The sequence below is a fragment of the Rhamphochromis longiceps genome, linkage group LG11 (assembly GCF_057381845.1).
Source record: "Rhamphochromis longiceps isolate RC_006_pf linkage group LG11, R_longiceps_female_GT1.1, whole genome shotgun sequence".
NCBI lineage: Eukaryota > Metazoa > Chordata > Actinopteri > Cichliformes > Cichlidae > Rhamphochromis > Rhamphochromis longiceps.
In genome coordinates, this window is record NC_140567.1 from 10,823,142 (window position 1) to 10,842,127 (window position 18,986).

At 40.1% G+C, this 18,986-nt stretch overlaps 1 protein-coding gene across 6 annotated transcripts in view; it reads left to right on the forward strand.

Moving 5' to 3' along the window:
- The first annotated feature begins 412 nt into the window (after positions 1–412).
- Positions 413–18,986, forward strand: part of LOC146658604 (protein MTSS 1-like) — a 49,714-nt gene continuing 31,140 nt past the window's right edge. For 4 of the 6 annotated variants that reach the window (XM_085422302.1, XM_085422300.1, XM_085422303.1 and 1 more), the window contains exons 1-3: positions 413–946; positions 2,662–2,723; positions 8,906–8,979. In XM_085422302.1, the coding sequence (XP_085278428.1) occupies positions 875–946; positions 2,662–2,723; positions 8,906–8,979 (208 nt within the window). In that variant the 5' untranslated portion in view covers positions 413–874. The remainder of the gene's footprint in view (positions 947–2,661; positions 2,724–8,905; positions 8,980–18,986) is intronic. The other 2 variants (XM_085422299.1, XM_085422301.1) reach the window with 1 other exon arrangement.

Consider the following 18,986-nt stretch of genomic DNA (forward strand, 5'->3'; position numbering starts at 1 on the left):
AAACACGTTTCTGATTCATTGAAATAACACGTTCAGTCGTTGTTTCTGTGCTATTTGAACTAAAAATTAAACAAACAAACAAACAAAATCAGACTTGCTTAAGGATACGCTAGAAGTCACTTGTAAACGTGCGTTACTTCACCTGCACATCTGCAGCAGCCTAAACCGGAAGTAACAAGACTCCTTCGTAGGTACTTCACAATAAAAACCAAAAATAAAAACCTTGAGCTACCACCAGGTCGTAGTATTCAATTTTAAATTATGTTCGATTGGTTATTTGTGTCTATTAATGATATAATTACAACGCCGAACAAGCTATGACCTTAGATCCTCCAGTAAGTTGATGCTTTATTTTGATGACAAACAGGCGATCGGAAGTGCACTTTTTGTATCTTTCGGCTAGGCTTGACGGCTCGTTACTGCTTTTTCTCCCTCTCAGTGTTGTGAAGTAAGGGCAAACCTCGGGTGTCGATATTAAAGCTACCTGTCAAGCTGCGGAATAACGTTATCAGCTGAACATCGTGGATTTTATGCGTTTCGATTGGCAGACTTCCAAACAGTATCTTGGCGCTTCAGTTATGGATATGAGCGGGGCGGCGTGGAGGGGAGAGGGGGATTTAAATTTCTTTTCGTCCCGACAGCTTCTTTTGATTTGAAGTAGTTACGGTGCACCTCAGCAGAATAAAACGGCCAGTGTTTCCTCGCGATAAAAGTTACTAGAGCAGTCGACGTTATTTCTCGCGGGTTTCCTTGATTTTTTTTTACGAATCAGTTTTAGGGTTGTGTAGAGTTTGTGTTTTTCGTGGAGAGCGGAGGAGGTGAAGTGAAAACGGCTCTCGGAGTCGGGACTGACCGCTGGAGTTGGTCCTGAAAAATGGAGGCTGTTATCGAGAAGGAATGCAGCGCGCTCGGAGGACTCTTTCAAACTGTTATCGCAGACATGAAAGTAAGCCTTTTAAACTTTACACTATCACTTAATTTACCAAAGAGCCACATCCAAAACATAACTAGCTACTTGACTCCCCTAACAGCAGCCTGGTAACTGGTAAACGAGAGCCGTGGTTGGTTAGCTAAGTTTAAACTTACACTTAGAGCCAGGCTTTTGATCTCAGCTTAAAATCAACCCTAACCTCTTGTATGCATTTATACGAATAGAAAAATGATTTTCACTTGATGGTTATCAGCTTGTGTGGCCATAATGTAAATTGCCCTGCTTCTTTTGTTTTGCTTTTTTGCGGTATGTGTTTTGTTACGTTTCAATGCAGTCTTCTTATTTGCTCCAGTTTGAAGCAGATGTAGTGACCAACATTAAAGGCTAACTGGGGCAGTCACAAAACTAGGGCGTCTTGTTTTGATGTTATTTTTTGACAGAGCTTGGCTGATGAGACAATTAGCTGATTCCCCAGCTGTTGTGTTTGCCTAATGGTATGCCCGGGGACCTAGCTGTCAGTGTAGAAACCTACCCGCAGGGTCTGAAGGCTCTGACATGGCCTGCCTGATGGAGTCAGAAAGTTTGTTATGAGACCTTCTTCACGCCTCACTCCCTGCTCCAATGAATTTTTTTTTTTTTTTTGGTTGTCAGGCCACTCTGCTTGCAAGGTAGTGCCAATAAAAAATGTGCAAATGCACGTAGTAATCTAAACAAAAAAGATTCAAATTCCCATTGTCTTTTATGGCACAGCTGATGAAGATATGCCTGCCTACTGTAACCTTTCACAGTATGTAAGCCTAATCTGTTAAGGAGTGATGGCAGGATAGGGTAGATGCAGGGGAAGCTCATTCGTCTTGGTGATGTTTAGAGAGAGAGAGAGTCAACAGGAGGTTTGCAGAGGGGACCAGGATGACACGATGAGAGAAGATGGGCAGAGGTGATGTAAGGGTGACTGCATTATTCAAAGAATGATAGAGACCATCCCTAGTCTCTACTACCAGGAGTAGTAGAGACTAGGGATGGTGTTTGGGTGTAAAGTTTGACAGCATAACATAACATTCCTCAGGCCTCTGACAGTAGTAACACATTAATGGCAAACATGTGCTCATGCTATAGTCATCATTTTATCTTGTGCTCCCTTACTAGCTCCTCTTGACGATGGATTAGGCCACTTGGTCTCTTTAATGGTTTTGATAAAAGACTCTTCAGCTATTTTCAGCCCGGGACCTGAATTAGGAAACATTTAAAGCCCCCCTATTGGGAACCAGGCTCATTATACCATAGTATTAGAGCTAAAAGACATCTCTGACCCATTTTGAAATCTAACACGCGCAGGACGTCGTTGAGCCCATTCCTGTTTTTCAGTTAAATGTGTCTGTGCAGGAAATATTGAACAAAACATGGGTGAAATGAAAGCCAGATTTTTGGGAGAGCCAATGATTTTCATTTGCATACAACTGATTGATTCATTTTTAGCTTTAATTTATTTCCAGAAACCCTCAGGTCTGCTGTTGATAAGGTGGAAAAACGTGTTATTTTGGGGTTTGGTTGCATAGGGAAGCCTAAACCTTGGTTTAGATTTGTTTAGCCCTGCAGGTGAGGTGAGGCATCAGTATGACCTTTATCGGTTTAATTCTTATGCAACTGTGGGAAAAGTGAAATCTGATCATGTCATGAGATCTTGTCAGTCAGTCATGATTGAGTCTTTTTTTCTTTTTTTACTTCCACAGAGCAGCTACCCTATTTGGGAGGACTTTATCACCAAGGCAGGCAAACTGCAGTCGCAGCTCAGGTGAGAGCATGTTTTTGTGCATGTGTATGTGTGTTTTTATGTCTTTTACTCATAGAGGTAGATATTGCATAACCTAATAGATGGGGGCATTATCATTCTCGAGACTAATCACAACAGGTTATAAATTTTTACAGGCTAAAGGAGATTACTTGCACAGGAACATCTTTGTATTGCTGTGACCATTTCCTCTAAATGGACAAGAGGAACTAGCACAGCAGACCCACTGGATCCCCTTGTTATGGTGGTCTAAGGGTTTGGGTTTTTCCTCAAATTTGTTACCTGTCTGTGTCATTCTCTGAAGCTTCCATGTCACAAGCTTAATCACCAACACATGAAAACGTGACATGTGCAGTTTAATGATAAGACTGTAGCCTTTTCTTTTTCAAAATTGCGAGGTTTAACAGGTGCATATTTTCATCTGTGTGCTGAATGTGACAAACAAACGGAGAATAACACCATATTCACAAGGGGATGATAAAATAAACATAATATATACGAAAATCTAAAGATTCGGGGTTTACAATCTTTTTTTAACAACAAGTACATCACTAATCGTTGCATTTGTGATGACGTTTGAGCAAATTCAGATAGGTGGGATAATAAACACAGGGCTGATTAACTAAAACAACACATTATTTAGTCTAATAATAATAATATCTCATGCACGCCAATGGCACAATTAAGTGAATAAATACATATATCCTGGTTTTTGCCTTCATCACTTACACAGCTGATGATTCGCTTGCAAAATATGGGGTATTGAAGAATTGCTCTATAGCAATATCAGTCTCTAACATGTATGTGTCATGGGATAGACTCCCAAATCACTATTGCGTAACTTCTATGGTACCTCACGAATGAGCAATGGAATTTACACAAACGTCTCATCCATTAGCAATACTGCACAGGGGTCTTTTACATAGCTCAGTAGGTAAAGTGGGTAAAGTAGGTAAAGTGGTCGCCCCATGATCGGAAGGTCGGCGGTTCGAATCCACTTAACGGCTACCCTGAGGTACCCCTGAGCAAGGTACCGTCCCTACACACTGCTCCCCGGGCGCCTGCTTAGTGGGCTGCCCACTGCTTCACTGAGTGAATGGGTCAAATGCAGAGAAAAACAAGTAATTTCCCCATGGGGATCAATAAAGTATCCATTATTATTATTATTATTATTATTATTATTATTATCATTTTCCCGTCTTTAGGACATTCCTCTGTTGTACAGTTACACACCTTTTGCCGTTATTATTCCAAGTCGTCCTCTAACAATGGATGCCAATCCCAGCCACCTCTCCTAGTATTTTTTAAGTGGGCACGTGTCACCAGTCCAATAACTTATGACAGCTGAAATAAAAGCTCATTGTCCATTGGGTTCTGCAAACACAAGTGTCCTGTGGTTTCAATTATTCTTTGATTAACAGTGCATGGCATTTTTCTTTCCATTTAAGTGTCCACGTGTCCTCAAATAGACTAACAGGGACAGCTGTATAAAGGCTCAGTGACTTAACAATTCTTTCCAAGAGGAATTCCATGTCCTCTTTGTCCATTTTCTCACTATTAGGGCTGATTAATGGTGATATGTTATTCAAGCGTCTCCATCATTCAGGGGTTAAATATGTGACCCTGGCATGCTAAGGCTCAGGGGAGTATTTGTGACCTCTTTGCTAATGACTGGTTGTTTAGCAGAACAGTGTTTGTGTGTCTGGGTCTCCGAACATTGGTAAAAGTACAAACCTGCTGATTTTGACTTGGGGTGGGGTTTACACTAGTGAGTTTACACTAGGATCTTTTTATTTAGTCTCAGTACACTAGTGGTAGCTGGATGATTGTTTGCCTTCTTCGTGGCATGTAATGTATAGTCATTGTGTCAGTTGGACAGCTCTGTGAGGATGAGCCAGTTGATGCTCTCAGAAAACATTTCATCCTTCACAGGATCATTTTAGACTTAATGTTCCTGATTAATCTTGGCCTACACCCGCTACAGTCTGCAGTGGTTGTTGCATATGGGTGCCTTTAATGATGCCCTTGCTGCTGGATCACTAATAAGTGCAGGATTGCTCATGGTGACCTACAAATAAGACTAATTCTTTTGCCTTTAAAGCCTCTCTCAAGCCATTACAAATGCAAAAATAGCCCCTTTGACTACATCACAACCCCCAACCCACAGTCCTCTGTAATCTGTTTGGGGAGTGGACTACATAGAGGGGCGCACATACACACAAACGCATACGCAGAGTACGACACAAACACACCCACCTTCCCTCCTTGGCCTGGATAAGTGACTAGCCAGCGGTGTTAGCGGCATATGTCTGTGTGTGTAATGATGCCCTAAGGCAGACTACTCTGTAATTTAGCCCCTCTGCCCCCCTCTCCCCTACGAAGTAACTAGGAAATCAACCAATTACAGTGTTCGGGTAGTTCTGTCATTTTTTTCCCTCTGCTCTTTGTGGTTCTAAAGAGTTTCTCACACACACACACACACACACACACACACACACACACACACACACACACACACACACACACACGCACAAATATATACACGTGTTTGCGTATAGAACAGAGCTTTGAAGAAGGAAGGCAGGGTGGAATATAGGCTAACTGATTTCTAATGACAGTCCTCCTTTAACTTGTCAGTGTTTGGTCTGTTTGGTGTACCGAGGTTGACACAGCTGTGTCCAAGCTGGACTTTGATACGGTCCCCCACCAGTCTGCTTTTAAGTTCATTTTCTGTTGAAAGAGACCAACATAAACCTTAAAAAGACAGCTCGTGTTGGATTTGAACTATTTTTCTATCTTTAGAAAAACTTACTTGGCTCAAATAAGCAGTAGGATATGTATATAGATTCATTTATTGATAAAGAGCTATCAATTTGAGTTGAACAGACCCTCTTCCTACTCAAACTTGCTCCAGTTTCTTTCCAGTTTCTGCTGCACTAAGAATAGGGCTGTGAGGGCAGTGGTGCTGAATGTATCATTGTCAGAAAGTGCACTTTGCTGGACTGTGTCAATCTGTATAGGGAGTTTGAATTGGCTTGACCAAAGCCTTCTGGAATAGTTATGTTAAAGTCATTTATGCTAAATCAAGAACAGGGGTGTGTGCAGATTTTAAGACCATTGGTAGAAGTGAGTTCACTATTGTACTGATGTCGAGAGCCGATTCTTTTTTTTTTTTTCTGTCTTATTTTTGGCATGTTGAGACTTTTTTTTTTTTTTTTTTTTTTTTTTTTATCCATCCATTTTATCCGTTTCTAGTCCTTATGTGGGACTGTGTCACAGGACCAGCACTCTGAGTAGTGATAGTCAGACCTCTCTCTCCTCAGCCACCTCATCCAGCTCTTCTAGGCATTCCCAAGGTATCCAAAAGACATAATCTCTCCAGCATGTCCTGGATCGGCCCTAGGTTCTCCTCCCAGTTGGGTTAGGGTTACCAATTTTCTTTGTGTTGTAACACAAAAAGGTCACAGAGCTGGAATTAATGTTAAAACTAGACTAATAGCATTTTCTTGCAAAAGTATGTAGCAGATAAAAGCAGATAATCATCACAAGTAACAGTTAACTACCACATATTGTACTTAAGTTGTCTTGAGCCAGGGTTGCTGAAAGCAGTGTTTGCACAAGTCTGCTTTGAATTAATGACTTAAACTTGACTTTGCTGCAAATGCACGTAAAATATGATCCATAGACCAATGTGTGCATGTTATAAATTAGTGGGGGCAGATATCAGTTAGAGGTTGTTCTGGTGCCCGCACTGGGCTTGAAATAGAAAGGAATCTATGTCTGCCTGCGCGTATGTTTCTTTTTCCATTCGCAGGACACACCCCAGGATCTCTTGGTCAGCTCTGAAACAACACAACACTTGTTAGGCAATATTGCATTAGTTTTTTTGCAGTGATAAAGAAAAAGTTTTGTCCTTTGAAGGATGTTAGCACCTAACAGCCCTGCTCTGACTAATCTTTGCATCAGGGTTGTTTATCATCTGGTCTGCTTTTCCTTTCTGTCAGCCTTGCATAAGGCCCCTCTGAGATATCTCCAAACAACTTTATTGAAACAGTGAGATACAAATGCACACTATATGTAAGTCAGCATTAGGAATGTATGTGAAGCAGAATTTATTTCCATCACTTGTTCTTGATTGAAACCCAGTTTCCTTCTATCCCAAAAGATATGTATTAATAGAAAACGATTTATTATTGCGCTCCTGATAATACTGTGAGACATAAAGCAAACGGTGTCAAGTCAATGCTGTAGAACCAGGGTTGATTTTCTAATTAGCTTATTCCTTCATTGTTTCTTCCTGTTGTATCCAGGATCCAGCACTACCCACACTGCAACACAACTGCTGACAGATTGATTGAGGTTTAGGTGTGTTGTGCAAAAACCTTTCAGCCTTGCCTTGTATATGTCTTTGGATAAACATCTATTTTCATGCCTCCATGCTGGCGACAGCCCATTCGTAGCCTGAGGCATTATGCTTTCAGTCACCATCATCCATGCAGAAATGTAATATCCAAAGAATGCCTGGAGCAAAGTTAAGTAAAGTAAAAATGTTTAATGGGAAAAATTGATAAAGAATAAAAGTAGGGGGGCATTGTGACAACAGTTCATATTTGTGCAGATGTCTAATTAGTGACACTAAAACCTTATTTGAAGGTATCGCCTATTATTGCTGGAGAAAAAGTTAAAGAAGGCAAGTTTGAGATGATTTGGACATGTACAAAGGAGGGATGGTGAACAGAGGAGGAAGACCACGGAGACGGTTCATGGATGTAGTGACTTGCAGAGGGTTCATATGACAAAGAAGGATGCTAGGAATAGGATGAGATGGTGGCAGAAGACCCTTAGAGGGACTATCCAAAAGAAGAAGAAGCCTTTATGAACAGAAAAAACATGGATGGAACCTGACTATACGATGGTGGCTACAACCCTGATGTGTTATTGCTATTTCTGTAGTACATTTTTCTTGGAATATTAATACTTTGCAGTTCTGTCCTGTAATCAGTTATGTGTTGTTGTTTTTTCCAGTTGTGAAACGTAGTTCCTAGTGGGAAACTCCCAGGTTGTGTTATGAAGGTTTTGTCTTTACCCATGGAAGTTAACAAGTATTTGACAAATTAACATCCCCTGTGTTAGAACAAACAATCTATTGTGGCTGGGAGTGCTGTGGAAAATTTCTCATCAATTGTCTTTCTTTGTCTGGCACGCATGACTGATTGCGGTTGTCTAGTCTCTGTTTGGTAGATCTGATATCGCATACATGCACGTGCCCACACCGAGAGCCTTTCATCTATTTATACCTGTGATCTTAATCAATGGGAGATCTGAAGTACGTTAACTTGTCAGTGGGTTCGACAGTTAAGCCGCCTGCTGCGAGCACGCACAACAGCTGGTCTGCCGGACAGCCAGGTCGGCAATCAAGTTGGTGTACTAGGAAGACAGTTTCTGTAGTGAGTAAAACAGAAAGTACAACACAAGACTTCCATTCATTTTTATGATGCACTGGATTTTGCCCTTTCTGTAATCTGCCACAATTAAAAGGTAGTTTATACTGCACTTGCACTTTGCTAAGCGATGCAAGATGATAGTAACGCCGGTTTAAGTTGCACACTCGCTCTTCCATTTCACAGCCGAACAGGGTAGATCCCATTGATCCTTTCATTGACCTGTAAGTGTGGCAAACTCGAGAGCCGCTCTGCTGAGCCAGACAGATTCCAGTGGTCTCTTAAGTAATTGCATAGACATTCCTCACACAGCAGGGCACATTCAAGTTTTAACCTAAATACACACTAAACAATATGTTCAGGATACTCTAGCACATTTATGCCATTTTCACACATGAATTTCAGGGTATTTTTCCACAGTTGTCCTTTCTCATATGTAGCACACAGCAGGAAAGGGTCCGCTAAAGGAAGTGATCGCGGTTTAGGCGAGAGAGCTGCCTGGGTAGAGCATGTAGGAGGCAGCACACGTGATGTCCACTGTTTTAATGGTGAACGTAGCAGAGAGTTATCGGTTATGCTGGACTGCACTAACGTCTCCCTGTTGGGTGGCTCTTTTCATCTTAAAATGATCAGATTTGTTTGTGTCTTTGACTACCATCACTTGTATGCTGCAGTTCATTTTTTTTAGTACATTTTTTTGTCATTTTATTTTAAATCAACCTTTGTCTTTCTCATTTCTTCTAGGGCGACAGTGGTTGCCGTGGCCGCCTTCCTAGATGCATTTCAGAAAGTGGCCGACTTGGCTACCAACTCAAGAGGTAGGACGTTTCAGTGTGTAGCTGGTAGTAGTATTCTCCATCAAACCTACTGTTCGTCTCTTACACGTTAGACCGCACTGCTCACAGGGCTAAAACTGTTGCGTCATTGTTTGACAGTCTATGTGTCTTATTACTCGTGCGTCACTGTGTTTGTGTAGCTCTGCTGTGCTTCTGTCATATGGGTAGTAAATCACTCAGTACCCTGTTTGAAGCTCTGCTGCAGGCTTTTGTCCTGCACCTCTACCCCCCTCTTCTCTGCTTCGTTCAACAGACCCCCACCTACACCCCACTTCGGCTACATCTGGACTCTGTGGTAGCATGCTTTTATTCTGTATGTTTATGAGAGCGTAAGGGAGAGGGTGAAAGATCTCATCCCTCCCCAGCCTTGACACCTCCAGCCCTGCACCAAACTATTAATAGAAACTGAGATAGACATACACATTCATCACCTCACTCACAGCAAAGAGAACGAGAGAAGAGTGTACGGAGCTAAAGAGAGAGTCGGGGGAGTGCAGGGAGTCTTTGCTCTCTTCGCTCTCTGGTGTTGAACTCATACAGTAGACTGTATACTGTTGGCTTTGAAGGAGTCATATTCAGTTAGCTTAAGAGCATTGCGTCATTTTCTTTGTGCTCTTTCATCACTTTCCATTTTTGTTATCTTTATTTATATATATATATATATATATATATATATATATATATATATATATATATATATATATATATATATATATATATATATATATATATATATATATATATGGTAGGGGTATCATATACCACCCCTCATTTTTTGTTGCTCTGTTTTTCAGACTTGACTAAACACCTAGCGATTCAGAATAGAGGCAAACATGGATAATGAGTTATAATACACTGCTGCATGTCTGGGACACAGGTAGATAACCTGTCCATAAGAACTTTACTAATGAGTCTCAAATCCTAGATTTACAGATCGAATTTAAAATAATCCATTATACAGAAGTTACATATTAAACCTTTTGTGTGAATTATTGTCAGTAGCTTACAAAAGCTTTGACAGTATCTTATAGCAAAGGGATTTTAGTCTGCTTATCACTGCATTATCCTCTAAAATGCTTGTATAAAAATGCTTTAAACTAATAGAGATCGAACTATAATACCATCAAACCTACATGGGCACACATGCACTCTTTGTCTACCTAATGGCGGTATTCCTGCAAGACAAGGTTGTTTGATTTTCTGTGGTGATTAAAGACTTTACTGAATTGGCTATGCACTAGTGAGCTCAGAGAGCTGCTGTAATGACAACATGTGTTGGAGAGATAATGGGGAGAGAAGAACACTGAGTAAAGATGTGTTCTTTTGATATTTTGAAACAGTTTGTTATGCCCTTTGAGCCAAACTGTCAAAAGTCTATTTATGTCGGAATCCAAGAGCACATGCTCCAACTGAAGTGTTTTAGTGGTGCACCAGTTGTTACCCATCTTAGCAGAGTTAGCCTGAAATCTACACAGTTTTCCTTACTTTCCCAAACACTTTGATGCGTTCATTAACAGAAACAGAGAGACATGTTTGGAGTTTTCCACTCCTCTGAAAAACAATGATACTGTATTGCCCCAAATAAATGTGGAGGCTGTCAGATTATCAGTAATATATGGTCGATAAAGGAGAGATTAGGCAAGTCTTATTTCTTGCCTCAGATTTCTCAGGATAACAGTCCGTTTTAAAACAGTTGAAGTAATTATTATTCAGAGACAGTTGGCACTGAAAGTGTTCGGTTAGCTCAGTTTAACTGCAGGAGAACGTTAGGAGACTTTGAACTTGCTTTTAGTCATGGATTAAATAAAACTGTAGTGGGCAGGAAAAAAGTCAGGTGTCACAGACAAGTCTTCAGTGTTGAGAAAAAAAAGGTAGTGATACCATGTGCAGTTTTAACAGCTAAACTTAGCTTTCAGTGGGACTCAAAGATTACATGAACCATCAGATTTGTATCCATTAAACTTGTTTTAATTTCTTTAAGTAGATTTTTTTATGTATACAGACTTCAGAGGGGCTAAAATTGGCTAGATTTTTAGGTCTTTTTGGGAAACAAATCTTTCAACATCTCACTTCGTCTCGTTCAAGATCTTACTGATGCTTGTGTTGAAATACAGTAAATATTTCTTTTTAAATGTCATAGTCTGTGTGTGTGTGTCTTCAGGTGCTTCTGAGGCCTCACGTTTATGCAGTACATTGTGACCTCTTTTATTTATTTCTTTTTATCTACTCCAATCTTCTTGTCCTCACATGTGCACATATTAAAGGTCAATTAACGTCTTAATCATAATAAGAGAGGTTTCGATTGCCCTTTTGGGTAGTTAATGTGTTGTATTGCCTTTTATATATTGGGAGGATTATAGTATAAAAAGATTTAAGGGGTGATCTATAAAACCGGCAGACTTTGATATCTGACAGCAGGTACTTTTATTGGCGTTAACATGAAAGGACTGCTTTATCAGTCAGATTATAGAAGCAGCATGAGGTTCGACTTTGCTTTGTGGTGTTTTATAAAAACTGCGACATGTGAGAAGTGCATTCCAAATTTTATCTTTGGTGCTTTCAGTTTTTATGGAACAGGACAGTAGGTGTGTGTGTGTGTGGGGGGGCAGATTTGAACCTAACCTGTCACGTGCTGATCCAGGTAAGCCATGGCAGCACCCCATCCAAGATTTAGTTTTAAATAATGCATTTAAATGTACACAGGCTGGTGGGTGTACAACCTTCATGGAGATATGTTTGCTGCGTATTACCCTACAAATCATTACACATCCCTGCACATAAAATCCTTTCATATCCTCTTAGTCCTCTAGTATGAAGTTAGGGGTTTTTTGACTCCACTTAAACTTATTTTTAGCACTGGATGGCTTTCATGTGCAGCAGCAGGTGTGAGATGCAACCCAAAATGCTCCTGTGTTTTAAAGGAGAAATGTTGAGCTAGAAAGAGATTTCAGCACCACCAGTGGTAATTTCTTTGCCAATAAAAACACACTGAGACTGCCATCCTTCTCTGGGGAGCAAGCACGGAAACAAGTGGTGATTTAAAGAAGATCAAATTTGCATTTTTCAATCAAGACTGTCTAGATTAATTTTGCTGTGCCGGTTGGCTTTGTGTAGGTCGGGGATGTTACCCAGAGGGACACCCTGTGAGTGGAGTGTTGGGAAACAAAAGGATAGCATGCTATACAACACAGTAGTGTCTTACACTGGTATTAGGTTTTAATTATATTGTTTCTCTTCTATAATCAGAGTTAGATACTTGATGGTCTTTGTAGACCTTAAAATAGAAGTTTACTGTCCCATTGGGAATAATAATTAGGTTGTATAAAGTGTCTCAAAACACCTTAAGTTATCTGTTTGTATGATTGACCAGTATTATTGTTGTTGTTAGAAATATGCTCTTCATAGACTATCTGCTTATCAAAAACCTCAACGATTCTTCGACTGAAGGAGCATCTTCACTAAAGAGCTGAAGATGAACATGTGCAGTAAACGTCGCACTGAGTTATTGTGGAGATCAGGGTTGCTGGCAATAAAAAGCTGTAAAACAGTGGTCGCCTTTGACAGCTCCCTGAGTTCCAGTACTAAAATGAAAGCACCTTTTTCACAGAATCTAACCCTTTTCTAATATTTTCCTTGGAAAATAGATTTTTTTTTTACCGACTCTGGCTTCTCTCGTATATTTTTATTCCTCGTGCGATAAGTCAGTTGCTTTATCAAATTAGGATGTAGCCATATGGTTTCTTGATTACTGCTGACAGGGTTTTGGAGTAGCTCTCTCAGGCCTGTTTAGTGGCTATATAAATAAAATGTTTGCTACAAATTACATTCAGACACTATTCTACACTTATTCCCCTGAGCTCTTATTGATATTGAAGTGCATTAAGCCCACTGAGGCAACCTTTAGATTGAAGAAATTGTGTAAAATCTCAGTAGTGCTTTGTAGCCATACTGTAATTGTTTCAAGCAAAACACACTGGTCTTTTAAAACAACCCCCCGGTGTTAACATTAGTAAATAGTCATTGCATGAGCTAATCATTGTGGTTTAATAAAACACTTCAGCCAAGTTTTGGATGTAGTCCAGCGAAAGTCTGTAGCAATATAATTATTAGCTGTTGCTAGATGTTTCTGTAGAAATGTGATTTATAGTGTTTGAATTCAGTGATGAGGACCAGATGTATTGATAAAGATTAGCAGAAGAGAAAAAGCATGCGAACCTCGAGCATTACGCCAGTTTCTGTAATACATGGACCAAGCTAAAGACACATGTATTACCAAAATAAACTGTGTAAAAATAAACACGATTCATCAAGTGATGCTAGTTATGCTCAGGCATTGCTCTTTAGTAAGCTTTTTTCTTCACTGTTGACTTCACTCTTTCATTTATCCTGCACACACGCACGCATCTACAGAGCCGTTCTGGCCTTGAAGCAGTGTGACAGTGTTTGTGCTAATAGGTATAATGGTTCTATTTGATTTAAACTCATGTGAAAACGTTAATGATTAAACATGTTTTGAACATGTCCTCCTGTGCCCTAGAGACTGGCAAACAAGCTGACACTAAGAGGTGTCTGTGAATTTACTGAAGGAAAAAGAGTGACCTTCTTTTAGTTAGTTATTAAATTAGATTCCAGTTGACGGTGCTATGATTTGATTCCACGGATACTCACAGGCTTGTTTGCTTCCAAAATGGAAACCATATACAACTCTAATTCCAAAAAGAGTTGGCACAAAAAATGTAAATAAAAACAGAACGCAGTGATTTGCAAATCTCATAAATCTGTAATATGTTCACAATACAACATAAAAACATGTCAAATTTCTAAATTGAGGAACTTTATCATTATTACAATACAAACAAGGTCATTTATTTGCAAATTGTGTCCGTCGTCATTTACATTTTAAACAGTGCTCTAGCTTTTTTGGAATTCGGATTTTTGTATTGATTTTTTTCAAGATTTAGAGTTAACATTTAACGTTCCTCTCCTTTTTTTAAAAATATATTTCTGAACAAGGTGCTGGGTGGTAGATGAAAAACAAGCTGAGGTAGTGTTTTGCACAACTTTCGCTTTCCATGGAGACAACACAAGGCAGTCTGGAGTGTCTATTTCCTGACTGCAAAAACTTGAAACAGTAGCGGTCATTGGTGAAGAAGGAGACAAAGCCTTATTGAATCCCTGAAGAGAGAGAGAGCGATAACAGGGACACGAGAACAGACAAAAACAGCTTTTCTGGAGAATAATCCTTTCTCTTGTTTCATCAAGCGACAGTCCATTTTCCATGTAGATCTTCTTTCCCTCTGTTTAGTATCAAATTATAGATGCATCATTGTTTCCTCTTTTACAGAAAGATCTTGTGTGTCTGTATCTGTTTCTGTGTGCCTGTGGTCTTTTTTTTGCTTGTTTGTGTGTACATGTATATCTGTGTTACCTTTCTCAAGGCAGCCGCAGTGAAACAGCTGACGGCATCTGGCCTGCACAGAGAGATGATCTCACTGTATGCAACAATTGAGACACCAAAAGCTAAAGTTACAATTAATAATATAAAGAGATGTTTACACTTTATAAGAACTGCATATTGTTGGAATGAAGCGGTCTCTTCGATGAACCTCTTGTCTCGCAGCTGTCTCCAGCGTCACTGTGTTGGACTGCATATGGCGACAGCAGTCCTTGTACAAGCGTGCAGCCTCAGTAAGTTTGGCATGACTGAAGTTCAATATGATGGAGTGTCGGTCTGTGGGGTGAGGCATTCTCTGGAGAGACAGCCCAGCGACATCAAGGACAGCAAACTGGCCAGACAGGAAGGAGGCTGACTTGTTAGCAATCCCAAAATTTTCAAAATAAGATGAGCAACGATATTTGTCCACGAGTAAAGTGATGAGAGGTTGTCCTTTTCTTTTGGACAAAAACGGTAAAGATAATAATAGGTAGTATAAAAGATGGACGTAGCCACCATGACATCACTGATTAGTTAGTGAAGCCTCAAGCTGTTTTTTTTTTTTTGGGGGGGGGGGGTTCTCTCATCGCCATCTTGGTGTTTTGACATCAGATGTGCCAAACAAGGAGTGGATATGATTGTGAAACCGAGGACTCCACAAGTTCATTGACAACTTATTATCCAATGAGCACACGCTAGATAGTCCTCCTTTCTGACTTGTGCAATGCCCGTCGATTACGAAATAAAGTTAATGTTTTATTCAATGAAACTAGTGATTAAGCCCATTAAGTTTCCAGGAAAGTATTTACTGAGGTCTATACATTTCTGTCTTGTATTATATCTGTTATTTAGCCCATATTAGCAGTTTGTCCAAATAAGGTCTGTGTGGGAAACAGTACACTTGTCTCTCACACCTAATTTCCCCAGAAGAGTTCACAGCAATAAAAATAATCCATTCAGTTTCACAAGCAGGTTGGCAGGTGTTAGGATTCTGTCGCTACTTGTAGAGTGTGTACATACCCAGTGTGCTCTTTAAGTGTGTGTCTGCATGTGGATGTGAGCCTGTGCACATACAGTATGTTAATCCCCGTGACTCTGTCAGCGGCTCTGATGTTGAGTCTGTTTGGACACGTTTGAGTCCGTGGAGATGAAATAGACACCTGCCACAAAGCTTACTTGTAGAAGCCTGTTGGATCTGTTATAACCTAAAAAGATTAGTTAGCAACTTTTTTTGTAGAGCTTATAATTACTTTAATCCTCCTGTGATCTATATCAAATACATAATCAAAATAAATGTTCCATGAAAACATTTTTTAAGGCTCTAACCCTAAAGGCCAGATATTTTATTGTGCTCCCATGGTGTAATATTAGTTAGCTGTTATTAAAAGGATAAATCTCATGCACATCCTGTCTGTTGACATCCATCTTAGCTGTCACTTGCAGTAATTACAGGCATGCAGTGGAGGAAAAACAAAACATCAACTGAACACACACCAGTAGACTGACTGGAAGCCTCCCAGCTTTACAAAGCTTCTGTGATTCTTGGACTCTCCTTAGACATAGAAGTCTAAAGTATTCAGAGAATAAAAGTGTATAGTATGAATATTGTTGTCAACACAAGTTTCAGGAGTTTTACCAACAATAATGCCAGTGCTTTTAATTCTACAACATTAAGACCACTAATGGCGAGATGACTGACACTGATCATCTACATAGATTGCAGTGTTTTGCAGGGAAACGTCAGGTCTAGGTATTTGTGTGGATGTTCCTAACTCCTCACCCTCTCTAATTGCAAAATCCTTCTTATCCAGGACAATGCGCCACTGCTAGTAAAAACTGCTAGATAGCAGCTCCAGGAATATGACTAAGACAAAGAGCTCCCTAAATCTGAATCCAACTGATTGTTCGCAGGATGTGCTGGAATTAGCCCAGACCCCACCTAAAACCCTCAAAACCCAAAGAATCTACAGCCACCAACCAAAACCCATCCCCAGAGGTTCTGTGTCTGCGTCCCCACGGACAAGAGCTGTTTCGGCAGAACAAAGGGGACCTTCAAAATACACACCAGTCGTGGCTTTAATGTTGTGGCCGATCTGTGTGTATTTGACAGCTTGCTTCTGGTTGTCACAGAGCGGCTGTGCTACATCTTTCTGACCTCTTTACACTGCCTTGTATAACCTCTCCCATTAACAGCAGCTCTGCCCCTCCTTATGGAATAGCTTAGCTCCACTGAGACCTTTGTGTGCCAACAATGAGTTCAGCATCCTAAAATAACTCCTAGCCTAGAGGTAGTGTATTTTCTTCCATGATAACTATCAGTGATCACTCCTTTTGTTTTTAAATAATAAAGCTGTGAAATTGAAACTTTAAAAAAGAACACACAACTGACACACCCCAAGTCAGCAGATATTATATAAATTGTTGTACTTGGCGCTTCTGCTAATTCGAGGCAGAAGCCGTCACATCTGCTGCTTTTTAGCCCTGTCACCAGTAAGTGTGGGCTTTCCCACTGGATGAGAGGTTCAAGTGACGCACAATAAATACATGTACAGTCTCAAGATCTCAAGTTTCTGCACCATTTACTCATAAAATGCAATTGGATTTTTATCCAGGTCCTAATAAATAAAGCACAAGTAGTTACTCTTAACATGCACAATCTGAACACAGGCTGGATGGAAGTCCGTGTCCTAACATCTTCCCCAAAAAGCTACCTTGAGGCAGGTGTTCCAATTAAAGAGAGGATATTGGAGGTGTGGCTCGTAGAGGTGCTCCTCCCTGTAATTAAAGGCAAATGATGTTTGTGTGAAAGGTTTCAGAGGCATTTCTAAAGACCTTAGTACTCATCAGTCCAAAATGAGAGGCAGCACTATGTTTGGATGATAAAAGGTACCGCACACAAACATCCTGAGAGCCCCGCTCTACCTCAGGTGTTGCAGGTCTTGCCATCAAAAAGTTAATAATGAATTCAATATTGTATCACAAGTTTTAGAGGAGAGTAATTAATGACCTCCACAATAACACAGTAGCAGTAGTGATTGTAGGTGTGTATGTTCATGTAGGCATTTGCATGCAAGACATTTGTGCTCTTAAGTCTTTGTGAGTCAGTGTAGATACATATGCATGCTCCAGTTGTTTCTCAATGATGCTTCGGTTTTACATTTTTCAGTCTTTTTTTTTTTTTTTTTTTTTTTTTTTTTTTTTTTTTTACTGTGAGTGACACTGGACCATGTAATTACTGGGAACTGACTTACACCCAGCTTCTTTTAATTAAAGCAAAAAGCATTCGAGTTGACATAAACATTTTTGCTTTAACTTCTCAAAGACTCACTGATTTCTAAACCCACATTGGAATGCTCTGCATACAAGACTTGATGTAATTCTCAATGTATTTTGCTCATTTCTCTAAGCACACTCTGTGTGTGCTGCTGTGGACAGGCGTTCATACAACTATTTAAAAAAAAAAAAAAGAAAAAAAAATCGGGGCCTTTCCTCTTTGCCCCTTTTCTGTTCATGCCTTGGCCTCCATAACAGAGCAGCCTTAGATCCCGAACTAACCCACTGTCTCAATGCCCTCTCTGAGAGGGTTCTGTTCTCAGGCTGGCTCTGGCTATGTACATTTCCTGTCTTCTGTCCAGTGCAGACCAATATCTCATCCCTTGGGCGAGCTTTGTGCTGCAAGCTTACAAAAATGCAAGAAAAGTTTTCTAAAATATTTAGTTACAGCCTTCTCCTTTGCATAGAGTATATATACGTCAACATTACAAATTCAGAGTTGTCCAGTTGCCCTTGTCATACAGTTAAGGGACCAGGAACGTGAAAGTCACATGAGAAAGAATAGGTACGTTGTAGAGAAGCAAATAGAGTACCATAGAATCATCTGTGCACTTGCCTATGCACGCATACAGTGTGTGTCCACACAAGTGTTTGTGGGTGTTAGCGCTGTTTGCTCTCTGTTTTTGTTTAAACATAAACCCGGTTAGACCAGTGAGCTTCGGATTTAAAACATCTGACATGCATGCAAAGCCAAATTCAAAACATACTTCTCTGGCAAATGCACCTCAGTGCTGTTTATCTCCGAAGTGCTGAAATCATTATTTACTAAGTTAGCTGCCAAATTGATATTTTTCTACCGATGGAAAAGATACACTGCAGGAGTTATCCTATGTTTGTTTTTTCCCGTCTTTCTCTCTAATCTTACGTCATACAGCAGATGTCATGGGGTAGAACACAGGGAGAAAAATAAATACAGCGAACTGTAATCTAAATTTCTGTGGAAACAAAAATGGAGTCAATTAATCAATTTGGGAAGCTGCTGGCTATTTTCTGATGACATAGCCTCTGTGAACAGAAGCCAGTGTTTTGGGGGTGCACTGTACCCAGCTGATATCCAGTACAAGACAATAGCCGATTGTTTCTAGATTATATTTCAGCAGCATTTGCATTCCCTCTTCTGCTCACCACATGGACTGTTAATCTGGATGCAACCAAGGTGTGATCAAACGTGATTGGTCAGTAGTTAATCAATTGCCCTGCCAACTAGAACTAGAAGGTTTCC